The sequence below is a fragment of the Bos indicus x Bos taurus genome, chromosome X (assembly GCF_003369695.1).
Source record: "Bos indicus x Bos taurus breed Angus x Brahman F1 hybrid chromosome X, Bos_hybrid_MaternalHap_v2.0, whole genome shotgun sequence".
Classification (NCBI taxonomy): Eukaryota; Metazoa; Chordata; class Mammalia; order Artiodactyla; family Bovidae; genus Bos; species Bos indicus x Bos taurus.
This window is the reverse complement of record NC_040105.1, coordinates 66,644,705-66,670,016: the sequence shown is the minus strand read 5'-3', so window position 1 is coordinate 66,670,016 and position 25,312 is coordinate 66,644,705. Positions and strand designations below refer to the sequence as shown.

General features: G+C 39.5%; 1 protein-coding gene across 1 annotated transcript; it reads left to right on the top strand.

Annotated features, from left to right (window-relative positions):
• Positions 1-929: 929 nt before the first annotated feature.
• Positions 930-3,092, top strand: LOC113887377 (polyadenylate-binding protein 1-like 2). The gene has a single exon (XM_027534488.1). It carries the CDS (start codon positions 1,489-1,491, stop codon positions 2,089-2,091), a length of 603 nt encoding a protein of 200 aa, XP_027390289.1. The 5' UTR covers positions 930-1,488; the 3' UTR covers positions 2,092-3,092.
• The last annotated feature ends 22,220 nt before the right edge of the window (positions 3,093-25,312 follow it).

Genomic DNA, 25,312 nt, shown 5'->3' with positions numbered 1-25,312 from the left:
ACCCCCAGGTCCTTAGTTCTCCCATAGTCTGGAGCAGGGACAGGGTTTCCAGCCCACACTGACTGCTCCCAAGGTCAGTCTCAAGACTGGTCCATCTCCTCTTGCTTCAGACTCCTGTATATCCCTAGGCTTCATAAATATTTGTGGCATGGCATTATGAATAAATGAGTACGTGTTCTTGTGTTCTTTATTTCTTCCGCAAGTGTTGTAGAGGAAGGAAAGAGCTGGAAAAGGGGGAGGAATCTCTGAAAAAATGCGTCAGCGGGCTGCAGGGCTGGAGGGGGAGAGTGTCCCATTAGCCCCAGCTCTAATTCAGAATAGGAGTTGTTGCCTTGGTGGCGGTAATGTTTGCGAGTGTGTGTGTGCGTTGAGGTGGGGAAGAAGCAACCCCTAAACGCGAGAAAACCATTTTTGCTTGGGTTTGTTTAGGCCGGGCAAGTGTTTTCTCAATGCCGCCCACCTTCTCTTGCAAGGTGCTTGATTTAATCATTTAAATGTTCTATGGGGAGAGGAAGGATAAAACAAAACTCCCTGAATCTATGTCAGATTCCCTTGGTCCACATGGAACCCTTTCCCTGTCTTCCTCTTCATACACATCCAGTTGATCCAGAGGCTGAGAACCCACACTCCCTCCCGCCAACACCAAGCCTCCCGCTCCCGCCCCCTCCCACCGCCCGCCGCCCCGCAGCCCCGAAGCAGCCACAGGGGGAACCAAAGAGACAGAAGCCTTCCCGGCTGCCCGGACCACAGACGCCAACACCCCCCCCACCCCGCCCCCCAGCACACGCCGCTCGCCGGCGCCCTGCAAGCTAACCCACTACCGAGCGGCGGCGGCAGCAGCGGGCTCTGGGCTGCAGGCTGCGGTGACTCGCACCGGTGCGCTCCTGGCAGCGCTAGCCATCCCAGGTGACTGGGACTCGCTAGATCGGCTGGCCCGGGGTCCTCCACCCCAGCTTGCGCCCCCGGCCCGGATTCCGGCGCCCACCTGCCCTCCAGCCCTCTCCCGCCTTTCACTCCCCAACGCAGGCTCGCCGGAAGGGAGGTCGCGGCAGCGGCCCGGCGGCACCGGCGACCGTGGCGACAGCGGCGACAGTGGCGGCGGCGGTGGCGGCGGCGGCAGCGGCGGAGGCTGCGGCGGCGACCGTGGCAGAGGCGGTGGCGGAGGCCTCCGTGGCGGAGACGGAAGCAGAGGTGGAGGCCGAGGCCTCAGTAGAGGAGGCAGTGGCGGAGGCCACCCTGGGGGAGGCGGTGGCAGCCCTGGCGGAGGAGGAGGCGGAGGCTGCACTGGCCGCAGCGGCCGTGGCGGTGGCGGAGGCCAGCGAGGCCGAAGCCGCCGCCGCCGCAGCAGAGGCTGCGGCGCCCGCCGTGGGGGAGTCAGATGCGGATTCCGCTGCGGAGGTCGAGGCGGCGGTAGCGGCGGCGGCGGCTACCGCCGTGGATGCAGATGCGGAAACGGGCAGGGGCTCCGAGAGGAACCCGAACTTTCCTATGGCCTCGCTGTACGTGGGCGACCTGCACCCTGAGGTGACGGAGGCAATGCTGTATGAGAAGTTCAGCCCGGCCGGGCCCATCCTCTCCATCCGCATTTGCAGGGACAAGATCACCCGCCGCTCGTTGGGCTATGCGTATGTCAACTACCAGCAACCGGTGGACGCCAAGCGGGCCCTGGAGACCCTGAACTTTGATGTCATCAAGGGCAGGCCGGTGCGCATCATGTGGTCCCAGCGGGACCCCTCGCTTCGCAAGAGCGGAGTGGGCAACGTCTTCATCAAGAACCTGGGCAAGACCATCGACAACAAGGCTCTGTACAACATCTTCTCGGCGTTCGGCAACATCCTGTCCTGCAAAGTGGCCTGCGACGAAAAGGGGCCCAAGGGCTATGGGTTCGTGCACTTCCAGAAGCAGGAGTCCGCCGAGCGGGCCATAGATGCGATGAATGGCATGTTCCTGAACTACCGCAAAATTTTCGTTGGGAGATTCAAGTCGCATAAAGAACGAGAGGCCGAAAGGGGAGCCTGGGCCAGGCAGTCCACCAGTGCTGACGTCAAGGATTTCGAGGAAGACACCGATGAGGAGGCCACCTTCCGATGAAAACATCCCAGAAGCGAGCCAGCCAGCAGAGCCAAACCTTGGCTCCCATTCGGTTTACAACCCCCCCACCCTTTTTCCCCCAACCCACCAGCAGTGTATTGTATTGGGAGTGCAGGTCTCTCTCTCACCCCTCCCTTCCTCCTTCCTTCCCTCCACCTCTGCCTTCCTGTTTGTCTCTCTCTGTCTCTGTCTCTGTCTCTCTCTCTCTCTCTCCGGACTTCCCCTTCTCTCCCCGCCCCTCCCCCCACACCCACCTTGGGTGTTGTGAATAATATGCTAATCTGTGCCACTTGATAGTTAAAGGCTGCCTCTTCTCCTTGTGGTTTGGTTTAAAAAGCACTTTCTCTCTTTGTTTATTGCACAGGTGATGCAATGTCATAGTAGAAACATCAGGAAGGAGACGGAAATCAGATGAGGGAAAACCAAGAGAGTAATTGCTCCCATGACCCTACTACCCGGAGACAACCACTTTTACCATTTTGGTGTGCTGTTTTTCAGGCTCTCTTCTCTCCTTTTCTCTCTCTCACCCTTCTTCACCTCCACCCCGCCTTCCCTTTTAACACAGTGTAAAAGAATGGTTCATGTATGTGGTGTTTCTTAACCTGCTTTTTCAAAAACTAAAACCAAACATCAACCCATTGAACTTCTTTCCATGTTATTCAACATGCTTGAGAAAGGTCATCTTCAGTGCCTGCAGAGTGTATCTATGGACCCTAACATTTCTGTAATCATCGCCACATTGTTGGACATTTGGGTGGTGCCTAATTCTTTCCCTGTGTTTAAACCCAGCACTGTATACTCTGATGAGCGAATTCTTCCTTGTCAAGCCAAATCTTTGCTAGTGTACAGGATGTTCTTAATTGTGAACTTGCAGGATCCACATGTGGACATTTTAAAGACTGTTTCTTTGTGTTGCCCAATGGCCCCTTCATAAGCATTGTACCAATTTGCATTCATGCCACCCACCTCAACTAGTAAAAACAGTATGCCCATTTCCCCTGCATAGTCTCCTGGTCACTGTAATTGGTGTGTGTGTGCGTGCGTGTGTGCGTGCGCATGCGTGTGCCTGTGTCTTGGCCCACTTGATGGTTGTTATGCTGAATTTAAATGCTGTTTATCACCTCCTTTCCCTGAGCCCACTTTCTGCTCTTTTCCCCATTCTCAGAAAAATAATCCAGCTTCATTGTAGGGAAAAAAAAATCACACAGCAGACAAGTCAACAGAAGAAAATTAATTTCACAAGAAATCAGTCCTAATAACCTCCCTGAATCATTTTCTTCTGCATCTATCTAATAGTTACTATGAAGTACCTAAAACATATTAGGCTGTATCTTTCTAGTATTTTTCTGATTCATTTGTCATGTATGTATATAGTAATGTACATATTGTTTTTATACTTGCTTTTTGACACCTAAATATGTGTGTGTATGTTTATACACACAATACTCTTTAATTTCATTTCATTAAAGATAATTTTAAAATATTATTTCTGGTTGTTAATATTTCATTGAATTAATAATAAGTAGATACATATATAACTGCCCTTTCTCCTTTTGTCAGAAAAATTATTTAGCTTCATTGAAGGAAAAAAATTATGAAGCATACAAGTTATCCATGTCTATCTCTGTGTTCATGTTTATACATGTTTTAACTGTTTCCTCATTGTTGCACTTCCAGGTTGTTGCTCATTTTTCCTTATACAAAGCTATCAAGTGAATTATAGTACACAAATCTTGCTCACTTTCCAGATCATTTCCTAAACAAATATTGCAGAGAGAAAAATTTAAGTATCAAACTATTCAGGCAGTTTGGTGGGAAAGTGCATTAATAAATGATCATCTGTAAAGATAGTATTTTATATTTGTAAGATGCACCAAATATTGTAAGGGACCTAGATTACCTATATTATATTCTGCAGTTGGTATTGCAGTCTTTTCTGTATTTTCTCAATATTTTATCAGGGAAACAGGAGCTTTTTGTTTTTAAGTGTATTTTATACAGTCTGTACACAAGTATAATAGAAAGTATTTTTGTTTATATAGCAAAAGTCACTCCTAATACCACTGCTTGACAAAATACATTTTAAATACATAAATATCTGTATGTTGTTGTTGTTCAGTCACTAAGTTGTGTCCAACTCTTTGTGATCCCATGGACTGTAGCACCACTGTCTCCTCTGTTCTCCATCATCTCCTGGAGTTTGCTCAAATTCATGTCAATTGAGTTGATGATGCTATCTAACCATCTCATCCTCTGCCACCCCCTTCTCCTTTTTCCTTCAGTCTTTCCCAGCATCAGGGTCTTTCCCAATGAGTCATTTCTTCAAATCAGGTGGCCAGAGTATTGGAACTTCAGCTTCAGCATCAGTCCTTCCAATGAATATTCAGGTTTGATTTCCTTTAGGATGACTTGTTTAATGTCCTTGTAGTCCAAGGGAGTCTTAAGAGTCTTCTCCAGCACCACAAACAGATATCTACATAACTTTATATTTTAAATAAAATGTGCATTTTTTCATTGAAAGTTATTTTCACTGTAATAATTCTCCTGGACCATATTTCTAAATAAATGTTCTCCTTTTGTTCTGTTGTTACATAATATGCCATCATAGAGATGAGCTATAATTTCTACAACCAAGCTTCCTTGCTGCTACTGCTGCTGCTAAGTCACTTCAGTTGTGTCCGACTCTGTGTGACCCCATAGATGGCAGCCCACCAGGCTTCCCCGTCCCTGGGATTCTCCAGGCAAGAACACTGGAGTGGGTTGCCATTTCCTTCTCCAATGCATGAAAGTGAAAAGTAAAGTGAAGTTGCTCAGTCGTGTCTGACTCCTAGCGACCCCATGGACTGCAGCCTACCAGGCTCCTCTGTCCATGGGATTTTCCAGGCAAGAGTACTGGAGTGGGGTGCCATTGCCTTCTCTGAAGCTTCCTTGGGCTATGTTTAAAATAATTCTGAAATTTTACTTGTAAGATCAGTTCTATGATGAGCATCTTTGTACCTGAATGTCTTGAAATATTTTATTATTTTCTATTCCTTACTATTTGAATTGTGGTTTGAATAATATGGACATGTCAATTTTTTGGGGGGTCTTTTGCCCACATTTTGCTCTTAAAGTCTGTATCAACTGGTAGTGTAGGAGAGTGCCCAGCTTCTTAAATTGGCCAAAGTATTTTTTTAAAGTTTTGTGAAATGAAAATTATTTGTACATTTTTATTACTTCATTTAAAAGTGCATTTAAAAATGAGATAAAGCACATCAAAATATACATAAGAACCACTTCAGACATTTATTTCCTATATATTTACAATTTTTCATCATACATCTATAAGCAGTTTTAACAATTATGAACATATTTTATCCCATAATTTGCCTTTCAATATATTATGAAGATACTTAAGGCATCTAAGCCTCTTCAGTTTTATTCTAAACCTCACCATTTTATAAGACTGGATTTTTTTTTGGAAATATAACTGACTTGCAATATTAGTTGTAGGTGTACACCATAGTGCATAATACATAGTAACTTGATATTTTTATCAATATAAATTATGCATGGTAAAAATTATAAATAGTGACTATACATGCTAGGTTGTACATTACATCTTTGTAACTTTTTTATTTTGCACCTAGTAGTTTGCATGTCTCAATTGCCTTCACCTGTTGTGCCTATCCCCCACCTCTGTCTCCTTTGGTAACCACTAGTTTGTCATCTATGTCTATGAAATTGTTTCTGTGTTGTTATATTTATTCATTTGTGTTATATTTTAGATTCTACATATAAATGAAAGCATATAGTATTTATCTTTCTCTGACTTATTTCACTAAGCATAAAACCCTCTAGGTCCATTATATTGTTTAAAAATGGCAAAATTTCATTTTTATGGTCAAATAATACTCCATTATATATATATGTGTGTGTGTGTGTGTGTGTGTGTATCACATCTTTAGCCAGTCATCTGTCGATGAACACATAGGTTGCTACCACATCTTGCCTATTATAAATGTATTGTAGGTAATGTTGGTGCACATATACCTTTTGAATTGCTTTCTTTGGATGAACGATCATGAGTAAAATTGCTGGATTATATGGTGAAAGTGAAATGGAAGTCTCTCAGTCATGTCCAACTCTTTGCAACTCCATGGACTGTAGCCTACCAGGCTCCTCAGTCCATAGAATTTTCCAGGCAAGAGTACTGGAGTGGGGTGCCATTTCCTTCTCCAGGGGATCTTCCCAACCCAGGGATCGAACCCAGGTCTCCTGCACTGCAGGCAGATGCTTTACCATCTGAGCCTTTTTGAAGAACCATTGTAGTTGCACCAATTTAGATTCCCACCAACAGTGCATGAAGGTTCTTTTATCCATATCCTTGCCAACATTTGTTATTTCTTGTCTTTCTGATGGTAGACATTCTGATAGCTGTGAGGTGATATCTCATTATGTTTTTGCATTCCCCAGATGATTTTTGAGACTTGTTTTGTGGCCTAGCTTGTGATCTATCATGGAGAAAGTTCCATATACAGAACTGGAATATTTCTAAGAGTGTCCTCATTTTGAATATTGAAGTAATTCCTATGTTTTCCCCATTAAATCCAACACTATGCTGAATAATTTTGCAGTTGAATTGCTTTTCCTCCCCATTAAAAGGCATTTACTAGTCCTTTGTTTAGTCCAGGCTGTGAGCTAACACTTAAAAATTTAGACAAACTTCAGAAATGTTGATTTTAAAGGAAGAAACAGAATCATATTTAATGAATAATTTAGAATTTAGACATTGTTTTTACAAGCTTTATAAAAGCTAGGGGAAAAGTCCATGCCTGGGAGAAGAAATAAGCTTATTTATGCTATTTAATTCTATCAAAGACTCTCCTTCTAAGTCAAGATAGCTTTGAAAATTTGGCAAAGACTGCAGGACAAAGAAACCATTGCTTTTAGGATTTATGCTTGTAGGGCATGGATTGCTGTTATTTATTCACAGAAATGATATTTTTAAATTGATTATATTTGTGTATCCTATTATATAACGGGGTTCAGAAATACCGCCCCCCTTCCCAGTGCACTGGTGTAGTTATCTATTTGTAGTTCATATTGAGCACAAGGAGGAATATAGCTTCTGCTTTGATCTAATCAGTGTAAAATCTGTCTCATTGCCACTGAGAAAATAAGCTGAAAGTAATGAGGTGCCAGGGGATAGAGGAGAGAAGAAAGGAGAGGGGAGAGAGTCAGCCAGCTAAATAACTACAAGGAAAAACCATTGCCAGGGTGGTAGCATAGTAATATGTGGGAAAAGCCACTTGACAACTATCACTGTAGGAATCCAACTGTGAATACAGTGAGGATTCTTTTAAGATATATAATAAGAATGATTTCAGTTTAAATGGAAAAAAATGTTATATTATTATAAAAAATATTATCTCTGTACAGAGTATATAAAATAGTACAGAGTATACATTACTAGAGAAATGCAAATCAAAACTACAACGAGGTATCATCTCATACTGGTCAGAATGGCAATCATCAAAAAGACTACAAACAAAAATGATGGAGAAGGTATGGAGAAAAGGGAACTATCTTACACTGTTGGTGGGAATGCAAACTGATACAGTCACTATGGAGAACAGTATGGAAATTCCTTAAAAAACCGGGAATAGAAGTGCCATAAGATCCAGCAATACCACTGCTGGGCATGCTCCCCAAGGAAACCATAACTGAAAGAGACACAGGTACCCCAGTGTTCATTGCAGCACTATTTACAATAGCTAAGACATGGAAGCAACCTAGGTGTGCATCGTCAAAGATGAATAAATAAGGAAGTTGTGGTATATATACACAATGGAATATTGCTCAGCTATAAAAATGAATGCATCTGAGTCAGTGCTAATGAGGTGGATGAACCTGGAGCCTATTATAGAGTGAAGTAAATCAGAAAAAGAAAGACAAATACTGTATATTAATGCATATAGATGGAATTTAGAAAGACAGTATTGATGATCCTAAATGCAGGGCTGCAAAGGAGACACAGATGTAAATAACAGACTTTTGGGCTCAGTGGGAGAAGGCAAGGGTGGGATGATTTGAGAAAATGGCATTGAAACATGTACATTACCGTATGCAAAATAGATGACCAGTGCAAGTTCGATGGATAGGGAAGCCTGGGGTGCTGCAGTCCATGGGGTCACAAGGAGTCGGACACGACTGAGAAACTGAACTGAACTGAACTGAACTGTAAGTTCGATGCATGAAGCAGGGTACCCAAATCCAGTGCTCTGGGACAACCCAGAGGGATAGGGTGGGGGGGGATGTTGGAGGGGGTTTCATGATGAGAGGAACACGTATACCTGTGGCCAATTGATGTTGATGTACGGAAAAAACATCACAATATTGTAAAGTAATTATCCTCTAAAATAAATTAATTTTTAAAAATTAATAAATAATGTACAGAAATATAAAATTACTGAATGTATAAAATATTATGGTACAAACAGAATTAAAATAATAAACTAAGGATACCTATTTCTTAGGTATTTCTTAGGCTGATTCATTTGATGTATGGCAAAACCATCACAAGATTGTAAAGTAATTGTCCTCCAATTAAAATAGATAAATTAATTTTAAAAATATAAACTAAGATTTATTCAGCACCTACATGTAAAATAATTACATGTCTTATGCTTCTAAATTCTTGCAGAGGTAGGTATTATTTTCTATCAATCCTCCCGTCTAATTAAGCACAAAAATTCTGTTGGTTTTATCTCCATAATATCTCAGAATGTCCCTCTTCTCCATCCCCACTTCTTTGTTTCTAGTTCAGGCCTCTATAATCTCTCGCTCAGAATATTACGGTATGTTCTAACTGAACTCTGTTCATAGTCTTGATCACTCCTAATTTATCCTGTACATTGCAGCTAAAAAAAAAACATCTAAAACTTTGTATTTTTTCATGAAATACCTATGCTTAAACTTTTTCAGTGAAATTCTTTTACCTTCAGTATAGAGAATACAGGGACTTTCCAGATGGCTCAGTGGTAAAGAACACAACTGCCAATTCAGGAAACATGGGTTCAGTCCCTGGGTGGGGAAAGTCCCCTGGAGAAGGAAATGGCAACCCACTCCAGTATTCTTGCCTGGGAAATCCCATTGACAGAGGAGCCTGGTGGGCTAGAGTCTACAGAGAAACCTGTAAGTTTCAGGTGTACAACATAGAAGTTCACAATTTTTAAAGGTTATATTCCATTTATAGTTATTTTAAGATATTGGTTATATTATCTGTCTTGTATTTATACAGCATATACTTTTAGCTTATTTATTTTGCACATACTAGTTTTCACCTCTTAATCCTCTACCCCTATCTTGGCCTTCTCCTTCTCTCTCCCACTGGTAACCACTAGTTTTTTCTCTATATCTGTGAGTCTATTTCTATTTTGCTATATTCACATTTGTTTTAGTTTTATATTCCACATATAAGTGATAGCATACAATATTTGTTTTTCTCTATCTGACTTATTTCACTCAGCATAATACACTCCAAATCTACCCACGTTGTTACAAATAGCATAAATTTATTCTTTTTATGGCTGAGTACTATTCTGTTGTGTGTGTGTATATATATATATGTTTTATATACCACATCTTTCTTTGTCCATTCAACTGTTGTTGGACAGTTATGTTGCTATTGTTTAGCAGAGTGTTCTCCAGGTTGGTGTCTGTTAGATCTAGTTGGTTTATAACATTCTAGTTTTCTATTTTAATATTGATCTCTCTCTGGTAGTTCTATATATTATTGAAAAGGACTCATTGAAGTCTCCCACCATTATTTTAAATTATGTATTTCTCTATTTCTTTTACTTTTTGCTTCATTTATTTTAGGGCTCTATTTTTACATATATGTTTATAATTTTTATTTTTCCCTGAGGGATGGAAACTTGATCATTTTATCAAACATTATCATTATTTGCCCTGTGCCTCCCTGGTGGCTCAGACAGTAAAGAATTTGCCTGCAATGCAGGAGACCCAGATTCGGTTCCCAGGTTGGGAAGATTCCCTGGAGAGAGAATGGCTACCCACTCCAGTGTTCTTGCCTGGAGAGTTCCATGGACAGAGGAGCCTGGCGGGCTAGAGTCTACAGAGTCGCAAAAGGGCAAACACGACTGAGTGACTAACACAACTAACATCATTATCTTAGCATTCCTGTTTATCTATAGCAACTTTTAAACAAGTCTACTTTGTACAATATTGGTATAGCCACTTTACCCCTCTTAAACTTTCTTTAAACCCTTTTATATCTTTGATTCTAAAGTGTCACTCAGGTAGACAACATATACTTGCATCTTGATTTTTAGTTCAGTCTGAGAGTTTCTGCCTTTGATTGGATTATTCAATCCATTCAGGTTTAATATTATTATTGATAGAGTTGGATTCATATCTGCCATTTTATTTTTTGTTTTCAATGTATTTCATAACATGTTTTGGTTCTTTTTTACATACTTTACTGCTGTCTTTGGTATTATGTAAATATTTTATAATGTAACATTTTAATACACTTAATGATTTTTTTGCTTTAGCTGTTAGGAACTTTTGCATTGTTTACTCTGGGGCTTAAAATATACATCTTAATTTCTCAGAAACTTCTTCAGATTTATACTAACAATTCATATAAGACATGGTTTTAAATACTTTTTCTTTCTTGCTGCTATTATTCCTATATATATTACATTCATTTTATGTTAAAAATCCAAGATTACATCATTCTAATTATTATCAAGTGACCATTATATCTACTACTGTGGGCAAGAATACCTTAGAAGAAGGATGAAGGATGATGAAGAAGGATAATCTCAGTTCATTTCCAAGGCAAACCATTCAATATCACAGTAATCCAAGTCTATGCTCCCACCATTAATGATGAAGAACCTGAAGTTGAGTGGTTCTATGAAGACCTACAAGAACTTCTGGAGTTAACACCAAAAAAAAGATGTCCTTTTCATCATAGGGGATTGGAATGCAAAAGCAGGAAGTCAAGAGATACCTGGAGTAACAGGCAAGTTTGGCCTTGGAGTAAAAAATGAAGCAGAGCAAAGGTTAACAGAGTTTTGCCAAGAGAACACACTGATAGCAAATACCCTCTTCCAACAATACAAGAAACGACTCTACATATGGACATCACCAGATGGTCAATACCGAAATCAGATTGATTATATTTTTTGCAGCTGAAGAGAGAGAAGCTCTACACAGTCAGCAAAAACAAGACCAGGAGCTGACTGTGGCTCAGATCATCAGCTCCTTATTGCAAAATTCAGACTCAAATTGAAGTAGGGAAAACCACTAGGCTGTTGAGGTATGACCTAAATCAAATCCCTTATGATTATAGAGTGGAAGTGACAAATAGATTCAAGAGACTAGATCTGATAGAGTGCCTGAAGAACTATGGACAGAGGTTCATAACATTGTACAGGAGATAGCGACCAAAGCCATCCCTAGAAAAACAAATGCAAGAAGACAAAGTGGTTGTCTGAGGAGGCCTTACAAATAGTTGAGAAAAGAAGAGAAGCAAAAGGCAAAGGAGAAAGGAAAAGATATACCTGCTGAATGCAGAGTTCCAAAGAACAGCAAGGAGAGATACGAAGGCCTTTAGAAGTGAAAAATACAAGAAAATATATGAAAACAATAGAATGAAAAAGACTAGAAATCTCAAGAAAATTAGAATGCCAAGGGAACATTTCTTGCACAGATGGGCACAATAAAAGAAACAGCAGGACCTAATGGAAGCAGAAGAGATGAAGAAGAAGTGACAAGAATACACAAAAGAACTTTACAAAAAACTGTTAATTACTCGAATAACCATGATGGTGTGGTCACTAACCTAGAGCTAGACATCTTGGAGTGGGAAGTCAAGTGGGCCTTAGAAAGCAGTACTACAAACAAACGTAATGGAGGTGATGGAATTCCATCTGGGGTGTTTCAAATCCTGAAAAATGATGCTGTTAAAGTGCTGCACTCAACATGTCAGCAAATTTGGATAACTCAGCAGTAGCCAAAGGACTGGAAAAGGTCAGTTTTCACTCCAATCTCAAAGAAGGGCAATGCCAAGGAACGTTCAAACTACCATACAATTGCACTCATTTCCCAAGATAGGAAGGTAATGTTCAAAATCCTTCAAGCTAGGCTTCAACAGTACATGAACCAAGAACTTCTGGATGCACAAGCTCGATTTAGAAAAGGCAGAGGAACCAGAGATCAAATTGCCAACAACTGTTGGATCATAGAAAAGCAAGAGAATTCCAGAAAAAAATCTACTTCTGCTTCACTGACTATGCTAAAGCCTTTGACTCTGTGAATCACAACAAACTGTGGAAAATTCTTAAAGAGATGGGAATACCATACCAACTTACCTATCTCCTGAGAAACTTGTATGCAAGCCAAGAAGCAACAATTAGAACAAGACATGGAACAATGGATTGGTTCAAAACTGGGAAAGAAGTACATCAAGGCTGTATATTGTCACCTTGCTCGTTTAACGTCTATGCAGAGTACATCATGTGAAATGCTGTGCTGGATGAATCACAAACTGGAATCAAGATTGCTGGGAGAAATATCAACAACCTCAGATATACAGATGATATCATCCTAATGGCAGGTAGAGAAGAGGAGCTAAAGAGCCTCTTGATGAGAGTGAGAAAGCTGGCTTAAAGCTCAACATTCAAGAAACTAGGATCACGGCATCCAGTCCCTCGCTTCATGGAAAATAGATGGGGAAAAAAATGGAAACAGTGACAGATTTTATTTTCTTAGGCTCCAAAATCACTGCAGATGGTGAGTGCAGCCATGCAATTAAAAAAAAATGCATTTGCTCTTTTGGAGGAAAACTGTGACAAACCTGGACAGCATATTAAGAGCAGAGACATCATTTTGCCCAAAAAGGTCCATCTAGTCAAAGTTTTGATTTTTCCAGTAGTCATGAGCAGATGTGAGAGCTAGGCCATAAAGAAGGCTGAATGTTGAAGAACTGATGCATTTGAACTGTGGTGCTGGAGAAGACTCTTAAAAGTCACTTGGACAACGAGGAGATCCAACCAGTTAATCCTAAAGGAAATCAGTCCTGAATATTCATTGGCTGAAGTGCCAATACTTTGACTCCCTGATGTGCAGAGTCCACTAATTGGACTAATTGGAAAAGTTGGCCTAATTGGAAAAGACCCTGATGCTAGGAAAGACTGAGAGCAGGGGGAGAAGGGAGCAACAGGAATGATATGGTTGGATGGCATCACTGAGTCACTGGACGTGAGTTTGAGCAAACTCCAGGAGACAGTGAAGGACAAGGAAACCTGGCATGCTGCATTGTATGGGGTTGCAGAGTTGGACATGATTTAGTGATCAAATAACAAAAATTATTAGCTTATATAATTTTTTGTCTTTTGAAGAAGCTGAGAGAAGAAAGGGGATCAAGTACAAATTTACTGAGTTTTATTTTTATTGACTTTTATTTTTCCATTTTGCATTCCCTTTGTTTCTGTCTGTGGATTTAAGTTACCATCTACTGTCTTTTCCAGTACATGTATATGTTCAGCTATATAGCTATACTGCCTTCTTTGTGCTGCTTCTGTCAAATATTGTCCAGCAACAGTTGGACAGCAACAGTTAGAACTAACTGTCAAGCAACAGTTAGAACTGGACATGGGACAACAGACTGGTTTCAAATTGGGAAAGGAGTATGTCAAGGCTGTATATTGTCACCCCACTTACTTAATTTATACACAGAGTACATCATGTGAAATGCTGGGCTAGATAAAGCACAAGCTGAAATCAAGACTGTCAGGAGAAATATTAATAAACTCAGATATTCAGATGACACCAACCTCATGTCAGGAAGTAAAGAACTAAAGAGCTTCTTGATGAAAGTGAAAGAGGAGAGTGAAAGAGTTGGCCTAAAGCTCAACATTCACAAAACTAAGATCATGGCATCTGGTCCCATCACTTCATGGGAAATAGATGAGGAAACAATGGAAACAGTGGCTGACTTTATTTTTCTGGGCTCCAAAATCACTGCAGATGGTGACTGCAGCCATGAATTTAAAAGACGCTTGTTCCTTGGAAGAAAAGCTATGACCAACCTAGACAGCATATTAAAAAGCAGGGGCATTATTTTGCTGACAAAGGTCTGTCTAGTCAAAGCTGTTTTTTTCAGTAGTCATGTGTGGATGTGAGAGTTGGATTGTAAAGAAAACTGAGTGCCCAAGAATTAATGCTTTTGAACTTCAGTGTTGGAGAAGATTCTTGAGAGTCCCTTGGACTGCAAGGTGATCCAACTGGTCAATCCTAAAGGAAATCAGTCCTGAATATTCATTGGAAGGACTGATGCTGAAGCTGAAGCTCCAATACTTTGGTCACCTGATGCCAAGAACTAACTCATTGGAAAAGATGGGAAAGATTGAAGGCGGGAGGAGAAGGGGACGGCAGAGGATGAGATGGTTGGATGGTACCACTGACTCGATGGACAGGAGTTTGATTAAGCTCCTGGAGTTGGTGATGGACAGGGAAGCCTGGCGTGCTGCAGTCCATGGGGTCATAAAAGAGTTGGAGATGGCTGAGATCCTGAACTGACTATCAAATATATTACATTTCTATACTGTAGAACCTACAATACAATTGTATGCACACTGTATTATAAGAATTTTCTTTTTAAATCAATTAAGAAAGGAGATAAATATGCATTTATATTAGATTTTATAATTAAATAATTGCCTTTAGTTTTGCTCTTGTTTTTTTTTATGTGTATTTGAATTGCTGTCTGGTGTCACTTCGTTTCAGCCTGAAAAACTTTATTATTCCCTTTATGGATTGTCCGGTGGTAAGAAATTCTGTTTCTCTTGGAAGGACATTGTTTTGCCTACATTTTTCCAGTTTCATTGAGAAATAATTGATGTGTCACTGTATATGTTTAAGGCAAAAAGCTTGAAAATTTGATTTACATATATTGCAAAGTGATTACTACAATAGGTTCAGCTAACATCCATCTTCACATATGGATACAATAAACAGAAAAGAAAGAAGAAAGGAGGAAATAGTTTTATTCACCTTGTGATCAGAACTGATAGGATTTACTTTCTTAACAACGTTCCTGTATATCATACATCAGTGTTAGCCATAGTCATCACGTTACACATTACATCACTAGAACTTATTTATCCTATAACTGGAAGTTTGTATCTTTTGATCAACTTCCTCCAATTTCCCCTATCCCCACCTCCCATACCTCTGGGAACCATAATCTGATTTCTTTTCCTTTGAATTTGGTTTTATTTCATTTTAGATTCCACATATTAAAAAGATAATACAGTATTTTTCTTTCTCTTTCTTAGCAAAATGGCTTCAAGGTCCAAAAAATGTTGTCACAAATGCTAAGATTTCTTCCTTTTTTATGGATGAATTATGTTTCACTGTATTTGGTTGGCCAAAAAGCTGTTTTCGTTTTTTTTGTTATACTCCAACGTATATATACCAAAACTTCTTTATACATTCATCCATCAGTGGACACTTAGGTTGCTTTCATGTCTTCAGTATTGTAAATAACACTGCTCTGAACATGAGAGTGCAGATATCTTTGGTGTTTTTGTTTCTTCTGAATATATTCCTAGAATTGGAATTGCAGGATCATACGGGAACTCTATTTTTAATTTTTTTTAGTATCCTCAATACTGTTTTCCATAGTGGTTGTACCAATTTGCAATCACACCAACAGTGCGAAGAGTTCTCTTTTCTCTGAATCTATGCCAGCATTTGTTATCTCTTTCTGATGATGGCCATTCTAACAGATGTGAGATGGTATCTCACTGCAGTTTTGATTTGCATTTCCCTAATGACTAGTGAAATGATAGGGACCTAACAGAAGCAGAAGATATTAAGAAGAGGTGGCAAGAATACACAGAAGAACTGTACAAAAAAGATCTTCATGACCCAGATAAGCATGATGGTGTGATCACTCACCTAGAGCCAGACATCCTGGAATGTGAAGTCAAGTGGGCCTTAGAAAGCATCACTACGAACAAAGCTAGTGGAGGTGATGGTATCCCAGTCGAGCTATTTCAAATCCTGAAAGATGATGCTGTGAAAGTGATGCACTCAATATGCCAGCAAACTTGGAAAACTCAGCAGTTGCCACAGGATGGGAAAAGGTCACTATTCATTCCAATCCCAAAGAAAGGCAATGCCAAAGAATGCTCAAACTACTGCACAATTGCACTCATCTCACACGCTAGTAAAGTAATGCTTAAAATTCTCCAAGCCAGGCTTCAGCAATACATGAACCATGAACTTCCAGATGTTCAAGCTGGTTTTAGAAAAAGCAGAGGAACCAGAGAGCAAATTGCCAACATCTGCTGGATCATCGAAAAAGAGAGTTCCAGAAAAACATCTATTTCTGCTTTATGGGCTGTGCCAAAGCCTTTGACTGTGTGGATCACAATCAACTGTGGAAAATTCTGAAAGAGATGGGAATACCAGACCACCTGACCTGCCTCTTGAGAAACCTGTATGCAGGTCAGGAAGCAACAGTTAAAACTGGACATGGAACAACAGACTGGTTCCAAATAGGAAAAGGAGTATGTCAAGGCTATATATTGTCACCCTGCTTATTTAACTTATATGCAGAGTACATAATGAGAATCACTGGGCTGGAAGAAGCACAAGCTGGAATCAAGATTGCCAGGAGAAATATCAATAACCTCAAATATGCAGATGACACCACCCTTATGGCAGAAAGTGAAGAAGAACTAAAGAGCTTCTTGATGAAAGTGAAAGAGGAGAGCGAAAAAGTTGGCTTAAAGCTCAACATTCAGAAAACTAAGATCACGGCATCTGGTCCCATCACTTCATGGGAAATAGATGGGGAAACAGTGGAAATAGTGGCTGACTTTATTTTTGGGGGCTCCAAAATCACTGCGGATGGTGACTGCAGCCATGAAATTAAAAGATGCTTACTCCTTGGAAGCAAAGTTCTGACTAACCTAGACAGCATATTAAAAAGCAGAGAGATTACTTTGCCAACAAAGGTCTGTCTAGTCAAGGCTATGGCTTTTCCAGTGGTCATGTATGGATGTGAGAGTTGGACTGTGGAGAAAGCTAAGTGCCGAAGAATTGATGCTGTTGAACTGTGATGTTGGAGAAGACTCTTGAGAGTCCCTTGGACTGCAAGGAGATCCAACCAGTCCATTCTAAAGGAAATTAGTCCTGGATGTTCATTGGAAGGAATGATATTGAAGCTGAAACTCCAGTCCTTTGGCCACCTGATGTGAAGAGCTGACTCATTTGAAAAGACCCTGATGCTGGGAAAGATTGAGGGCAGGAGGAGAAGGGGACGACAGAGGATGAGATGGTTGGATGGCATCACTGACTCGATAGACATGGGTTTGGGTGAAATCTGGGAGTTGGTGATGGACAGGGAGGCCTGGCATGCTGCAGCTCGTGAGGTTGCAGAGTCGGACACAACTGAGTGACTGAACTAAACTGAACTGAACTGAATGACTAGTGATGTTAAGTATATTTTCATATTTGTTGGCTGTTTCTGTAACTAGTTTGGAAAATGTCTATTTAGGTCTTCTGCCAATTTTTAAATTGGAAATTTTTGTTATAGAGTTGTATGAGTGCTTTGTATATTAACCTCTTACAAGATACATGGCCTGCATATATTTTCCCCCTTTGGTAAGATGTCTTTGCACTATGTTGATTGTTTATTTTTCTGTACAGAATCTTTCTAGCTTGATGTAGTCCCATTTGTTTATTTTGTTTAACTTTTTGACCTCAGGTTCTGTTTATTTTTTAATATAAATTTATTTATTTTAACTGGAGGTTAATTACTTTACAATATTGTATTGGTTTTGCCATATATCAACATGAATCCGCCACAGGTATACACGTGTTCCTCATCCCAAACCCCCGTCCTTCCTCTCTCCCTGTAGTGCATTACACTGTTGTATTAGTTTCCCCTGTACAAATGTGAAACAGCTGTAACTATACATATATACTCTCCCTCTTGAAGCTCCCTTCCACTCTACACCCCAATCCCCACCCTCTAGGTCATCACAGAGCCCCAAGTTGAGCTCCCTGTGCTATACAGCAGCTTCCCACTAGCTATGTATTTTACACATGGTAGCGTAAATACGTCAATGCTGCTCTCCCAATTTGTCCCACTCTCCCCTTCATTTCTGGGTCCACATGTCCATTCTCTACATCTGTATCTCCATTCCTGCCCAGCAAATACTTTCTACTGACTTATATAATCACCATTGGATCATACTTGAGCTAATAATATCCAGGTTCGATGCATGATACTGGATGCTTGGGGCTGGTGCACTGGGACGACCCAGAGGGAGGGTATGGGGAGGGAGGAGGGAGGAGGGTTCAGGATGGGGAACACATGTATACCTGTGGAGGATTCATTTTGATATATGGCAAAACCAATACAATATTGTAAAGTTAAAAAATAAAATAAAAATAATATAAGTACAGATAAACCTTCTATAAAACAGAATTTTTAATTGTTTACAGCTTTCTTTGCTATGTAAAAACTTTTAAGTTCAATTAAGTCCCATTTATTTTCATTTCTATTTTCATTACTCTAAAAAGTGGATCCAAAAAGATATTCTGACATTTATCTCAGAAAGTGTTCTTCCTATGTTTTCCTCTCAGACTTACTATAAGTGCTATTGTATTATCAGTTCAGTTCAGTTCAGTCGCTCAGTTGTGTCCGACTCTTTGTGACCCCATGAATCGCAGCACGCCAGGCCTCCCTGTCCATCACCAACTCCTGGAGTTCACTCAGACTCACATCCGTTGAGTCAGTGATTCCATCCAGCCATCTCATCCTCTGTCATCCCCTTCTCCTCCTGCCCCCAATCCCTCCCAGCATCAGAGTCTTTTCCAATGAGTCAACTCTTCCCATGAGGTGGCCAAAGTACTGGAGTTTCAGCTTTAGCATCATTCTTTCCAAAGAAATCCCAGGGCTGATCTCCTTCAGAATGGACTAGTTGGATTTCCTTGCAGTCCAAGGGACTCTCAAGAGTCTTCTTCAACACCACAGTTCAAAAGCATCAATTCTTCGGCACTCAGCTTTCTTCAGAGTCCAACTCTCACATCCATACATGACCACTGGATAAGTATTTGGTTTTACATTTAGGTCTTTAATTCATTTTGACTTTCTCTCTGTGTATGTGGTTAGAGAATGTTCTAATTTCATTCCTTTACATGTAGCTGTTCAGTTTTCCCAACACCACTTATTGAAGCGACTGTCTTTTCTCTATTGTATATTCTTGCCTCCTTTGTCAAAGAAAAGGTGACCATAGGTGCATGGGTTTATCTTTGGGCTGTCTAACCTGTTTCATTGATCTATATTTCTGTTTTTCTGCCAGTACTATCCTCTCTCCTGTTTGACCACGTCCAAATTACCTTAATTTATGAACCTAACATTCCAGGTTCCTATGCAATATTGTTCTTCTTTGTTTTTTAATTAATTTATTTTAATAGAAGGTTAATTACTTTGCAGTATTGTGGTGGTTTTTGCCATACATCGACATGAATCATCCACAGGTACACATGTGTCTCCCCATCCTGAACGCCCCTCCCACCTGCCTCCCCACCCAATCCATCTGGGTTGTCCCAGAGCACTGACTTTGAGTGCCTGCTTATGCATTGAACTTGCAACAGTCATCTCTTTTACATTTGATAATATACATGTTTCAATGCTCTTCTCTCAAATCATTCCACCCTTGCTTTCTCCCACATAGTCCAAAAGTCTGTTCTTTACATCTGTGTGTCTTTTGCTATCTTGCATATAGGGTTATTGTTACCATCTTTCTAAACTCCATATATATGGGTTAATATACTGTATTGTTGTTTCTCTTTCTGACTTATTTCACTCTGTATAATAGGCTCCAGTTTTGTCAACCTCATTACAACGGACTCAAATGCATTTTTTTTAACAGATGAGTAATATTTAATTGTGTATATGTACCATGATTTCCTTATCCATTTGTCTGCCAATGGACATCTAGGTTGTTTCCACATTCTAGCTACTATAAACACTACTGGAATGAACACTGGGGTTCATGTGTCTCTTTCAATTCTGGTATCCTCAGTATCTATGCCCAGCGGTGGGATTGCTGGGTCATATGATATTTCTATTTCCAGTTAAGGAATTTGCACACTGTTCTCCATAGTGGCTGTACCAGTTTGCATTCCCACCAACAGTGTAGGAGGGTTCCCTTTTCTCCACACCCTCTCCAACATTTATTTTTTGTAGACTTTGATGGCAGCCATTCTGACCAGGGTGAGATGGCACATCATTGTGGTTTTGATTTGCATTTCTCTGACAATGAGTGATGTTGAGCATCTTTTCATGTGTTTCTTAGTCATCTGTATGTCTTTGAAGAAATGTCTGTTTAGTTCTTTAGCCCACTTTTTAATTGGGTCATTTATTTTTCTGGTATTGAGCTGCATGAGCTGCTTGTATATTTTGGAGATTCTTTGTCAGTTGTTTCATTTGCTATTATTTTCTCTCATTCTGGAGGCTGCCTTTTCACCTTGCTTATAGTTTCCTTCATTTTGTAAAAGTTTTAAAGCTTAATTAGGTTCCATTTGTTTACTTTTGTTTTTATTTCCATTACTCTGGGAGGTGGGTCATAGAGGATCCTCCTGTGATTTATGTCAGAGTGTTTTGTCTGTTTTCCTCTAAGAGTTTTTTAGTTTCTGGTCTTACATTTAGATCTTTAATCCATTTTGAGTTTATTTTTGTGTATGGTATTACAAAGTGTTCTAGTTTCATTCTTATACATGTAGGTGACCAGTTTTCCAAGCACCACTTACTAAAGAGACTGTCTTTTCTTCATTGTATATTTTTGCCTCCTTTGTCAAAGATAAGGTATCTATAGGTGCATGGATTTATCTCTGAGCTTTCAGTTTCATTACACTGATCTATATTTCTGTCTTTGTGCCAGTACCATACTGTCTTCATGACTGTAGCTTTGTAGTATAGTCTGAAGTCAGGAAGGTTGATTCCTCCAGTTCCATTCTTCTTTCTCAAGATTGCTTTGGCGATTCGAGGTTTTTTATGTTTCCATACAAATTGTGAAATTATTTGTTCTAGTTCTGTGAAAAACACTGTAGATTCTTCATCTATTGTGTCATCTTTGATTTCTTTCATCAGCGTTTTATTGTTTTCTATATATAGGTCTCTTTTTTTTAGGTGAATTTATTCCTAAGTATTTTATTCTTTTCGTTGCAATAGTGTTAGGATTGTTAGGATTCCATACAAATTGTAAATCAAATGACACAAATAGATGAACAAATATACCATGCTCATGGATTGAAAGAATCAATATATTGAAAATGAGTATACTACCCAAAGTCATCTATATGTTCAACACAATCCCTATGAAGCTGCCAACAGTATTTTTCACAAAACTGGAATAAATAATAATTTGTTATTATTAATAAATTTATTTATTAAATAATTTCACAATTTGTATGGAAACATTTAAAAAAATCCTTACAATCCTCTCTTTCTGTTTCATCTTTGTTAGTGTGTAGGAATAAAAGGGATGTCTGTTTATTCATTTTATGTCCTGTAACTTTACTATATTCATTGATTAGCTCTAGTAATTTTCTGGTGGTATCTTTAGGGTTTTCTATGTAGAGGATCATGTCATTTGCAAACAGTAAGAGTTTTACTTCTTCTTTACCAATCTGAATTTCTTTTATTTCTTTCTTTTCTCTGATTGCTATGGCTAAGACTTTCAAAACTATGTTGAATCATAGTGGTGAGAGTGGGCACCCTTATCTTGTTCCTGATTTTTTGCCATTGAGGATAATGTTTCCTGTGGGTTTGTTGTATATGGCTTTTATTATATTGAGGTATGTTCCTTCTATGCCTGCTTTTTGGAGAGTTTTTACCATAAATAGGTGTTCAATTTTGTCAACGGCTTTCTCTGCATCCTCTGGAATGATCATATGGTTTTTAATCTTTCAATTTGTTAATATGGTGTATCACACTGATTGATTTGCAAATATTGAAGAATCCTTGCATCCTTGGGATAAAGCCCACTTGGTCACGATGTATGATCTTTTTAATATGTTGTTGGATTCTGTTAGCTAGAATTTTGTTGAGGATTTTCACATCTATGTTCATCAGTGTATTGGCCTGTTCAGTTCACTTCAGTTCAGTCGCTCTTCATGTCCGACTCTTTGCAACCCCATGAACTGCAGCATGCCATGCCTCCCTGTCCATCACCAATTGGCCTGTAGTTTTCTTTTTTTGTGGCAACTTTGTCTGGTTTTGGTATTATGGTGATGGTGGCCTCATAGAATGAGTTTGGGAGTTTTCCTTCCTCTGCAATTTTCTGGAAGAGTTTGAGTAAGATAGGTGATAGCTATTCTCTAAATGTTTGATAGAATACACCTGTGAACTCATCTTGTCCTGGGCTTTTGTTTGTTGGAAGATAACCTCCCTCTTATCACTACTTTTACTGAATCCCATAGGTTTGAGGTTGTCATGTTTTCATTTTTATTTGTTTCTCTGCATATTTTGATTTCCTTTTTGATTTCTCCTGTAATCTGTTGGTTATTCAGGAGCACATTGTTTAGCCTCCATATGTCTGTGTTTTTTACATTTTTTTTTCCCTGTAGCTGACATTTAATCTTACCACGTTGTGATCATAAAAGATGCTTGAAATGATTTCGATTTTTTAAAAATTTACCAAGGCTAGATTTATGGCCCAGTAAGTGATCTATCCTGGAGAACATTCCACGTGCACTTGAGGAAAAGGTGAAATCTTTTGTTTTGGGGTGAAATGCCCTGTAAATATCAGTTAGGTCTAATTTGTCCATTGTATCATTCAAAGCTTGTGTTTCCTTGCTAATTTTCTGTTTGGTTATCTATCCATAGGTGTGAGTGGGGTATTAAAGTCCCCCACTATTATTGTGTTACTGTTAATTTCCCCATTCATACTTGTTAGCATTTGTCTTATGTATCAAGGTGCTCCTATAATTGTTATATCTTCATCTTGGATTAATCCTTTGATCATTATGTAGTGTCCTTCTTTGTCTCTTATCATTGTCTTTACTTCAAAGTCTATTTAATCTGATATGAGTATTGCTACGCCTGCTTTCTTTTGGTCCCCATTTGCATGAAGCACCTTTTCCAGCCCCTCACTTTCAGTCTGTATGTGTCCCTAGGTTTGAGGTGGGTCTGTTGTAGCCAACATATATATGGGTTTTGTTTTTGTATCCATTTGGCCAGTGTTTGTCTTTTGGTTGGAGCATTTAGCACATTTATATTTAAGATAATTATTGATAAATATGATTCTGTTACCATTTACTTTGTTGTTTTGGGTTTGCTTTTATAAACCTTTTCTGTTTTTCCTGTCTAAAGAAGATCCTTTAGCATTTGTTGGAGAGCTGGTTTGGTGGTGCTGAATTCTCTCAGCATTTGCTTGTCTATAAAGCTTTTGATTAATTGAATCTGAATGAGATCCTTGCTAGGTAGAGTAATCTTGGCTGTAGGTTTTTCTTTTTCATCACTTTAAGTATGTCCTGCCATTCCCTTCTGGCCTGAACAGTTTCTATTGAAAGATCAGCTTTTATCCTTCTGGGGATCCTTTTGCGTGTGATTTGTTGCTTTTCACTTGCAGTTTTTAATATTTGCTCTTTGTGTTTAATTTTTGTTAGTTTGATTAATATGTGTCTTGGGGTGTTTTGCCTTGGGATTATCCTGTTTGGGACTCTGTGGATTTCTTGGACTTGGCTGGCTATTTCCGTCCCCATTTTAGGGAAGTTTTCAACTATTACCTCCTCAAATATTTTCTCATGCCCTTTCTTTTCATCTTATTCTGGGAAACCTATGATTCGAATGTTGGGGCATTTAGCATTGTCCCAGAGGTCTCTGAGGTTCTCCTCATTTCTTTTAATTTTTTTTTCTTTCTTTCTCTACTTCATTTATTTCCACCATTCTGTCTTCCATCTCACTTATCCTATCTTCTGCCTCAGTTATTCTACTGTTGGTTCCCTCCAGAGTGCTTTTAATCTCAGTCATCACATTGTTCATTATTGATTGACTCTTCTTTATTTCTTCTAGGTCCTTGTTAAACATTTCTTGCATCTTCTCAATCCTTGTCCCTAGTCTATTTATCTGTAATTCTATTTTGTTTTCAAGATTTTGGATCATTAATATCATTATTCTGAATTCTTTTTCAGGTTGACTCCCTATCTCCTCCTCTTTTATTTGGTTTGGTGGGTTTTATTCATGTTCCTTCTTTGGCATTGCCTTTCTTTGGGATTGAAATGAAAACTGACCTTTTCCAGTCCTGTGGTCACTGCTGAGTTTTCCAAATTTGTTAGCATATTGAGTACAGCACTTTCACAGCATCATCTTTCAGGATTTGAAATAGCTCAACTGGAATTCCATCAACTCCACTAGTTTTGTTCATAGTGATGCTTTCTAAGGCCCACTTGACTTCACATTCCAGGATGTCTGGCCCTAGATGAGTGATCACTCCATAATGATTATCTTGGTCTTGAAGATCTTTTTTGTACAGTTCTTCTGTGTATTCTTGCCACCTCTTCTTAATATCTTCTGCTTCTGGTAGGTCCATACCATTTCTGTCCTTTATCGAGCCCATCTTTGCATGAAATGTTCCTTTGGTATCTCTGATTTTCTTGAAGAGATCTCTAGTTTTTCCCATTCTGTTATTTGCCTCTATTTCTTTGCATTGATAGCTGAGGAAGGCTTTCTTATCTCTTCTTGCTATTCTTTGGAACTCTGCATTCAGATGCTTATATATTTCCTTGTCTCCTTTGCTTTTCACTTCTCTTCTTTTCACAGCTATTTGTAAGGCCTCCCCAGACAGCCATTTTGCTTTTTTGCATTTCTTTTCCATGGGGATGGTCTTGATCTCCGTCTCCTGTACAATGTCACAAACCTCAGTCCATAGTTCATCAGGCACTCTATCAGATCTAGTCCCTTAAATCTATTTCTCACTTCCACTGTATAATCATAAGACATTTTATTTTGGTCATACCTGAATGGTCTAGTGGTTTTTCCTACTTTCTTCAATTTAAGTCTGAATTTGGCAATAAGGAGTTCATGATCTGAGCCACAGTCAGCTCCTGGTCTTGTTTTTGTTGACTGTATAGAGCTTTTTCATCTTTGGCTGCAAAGAATATAATCAATCTGATTTCGGTG

Coding starts and splice junctions, on each gene's coding strand:
- LOC113887377 (XM_027534488.1), top strand. CDS start 1,489: ATGGCCTCGCTGTACGTGGGCGACCTGCACCCTGAGGTGACGGAGGCA.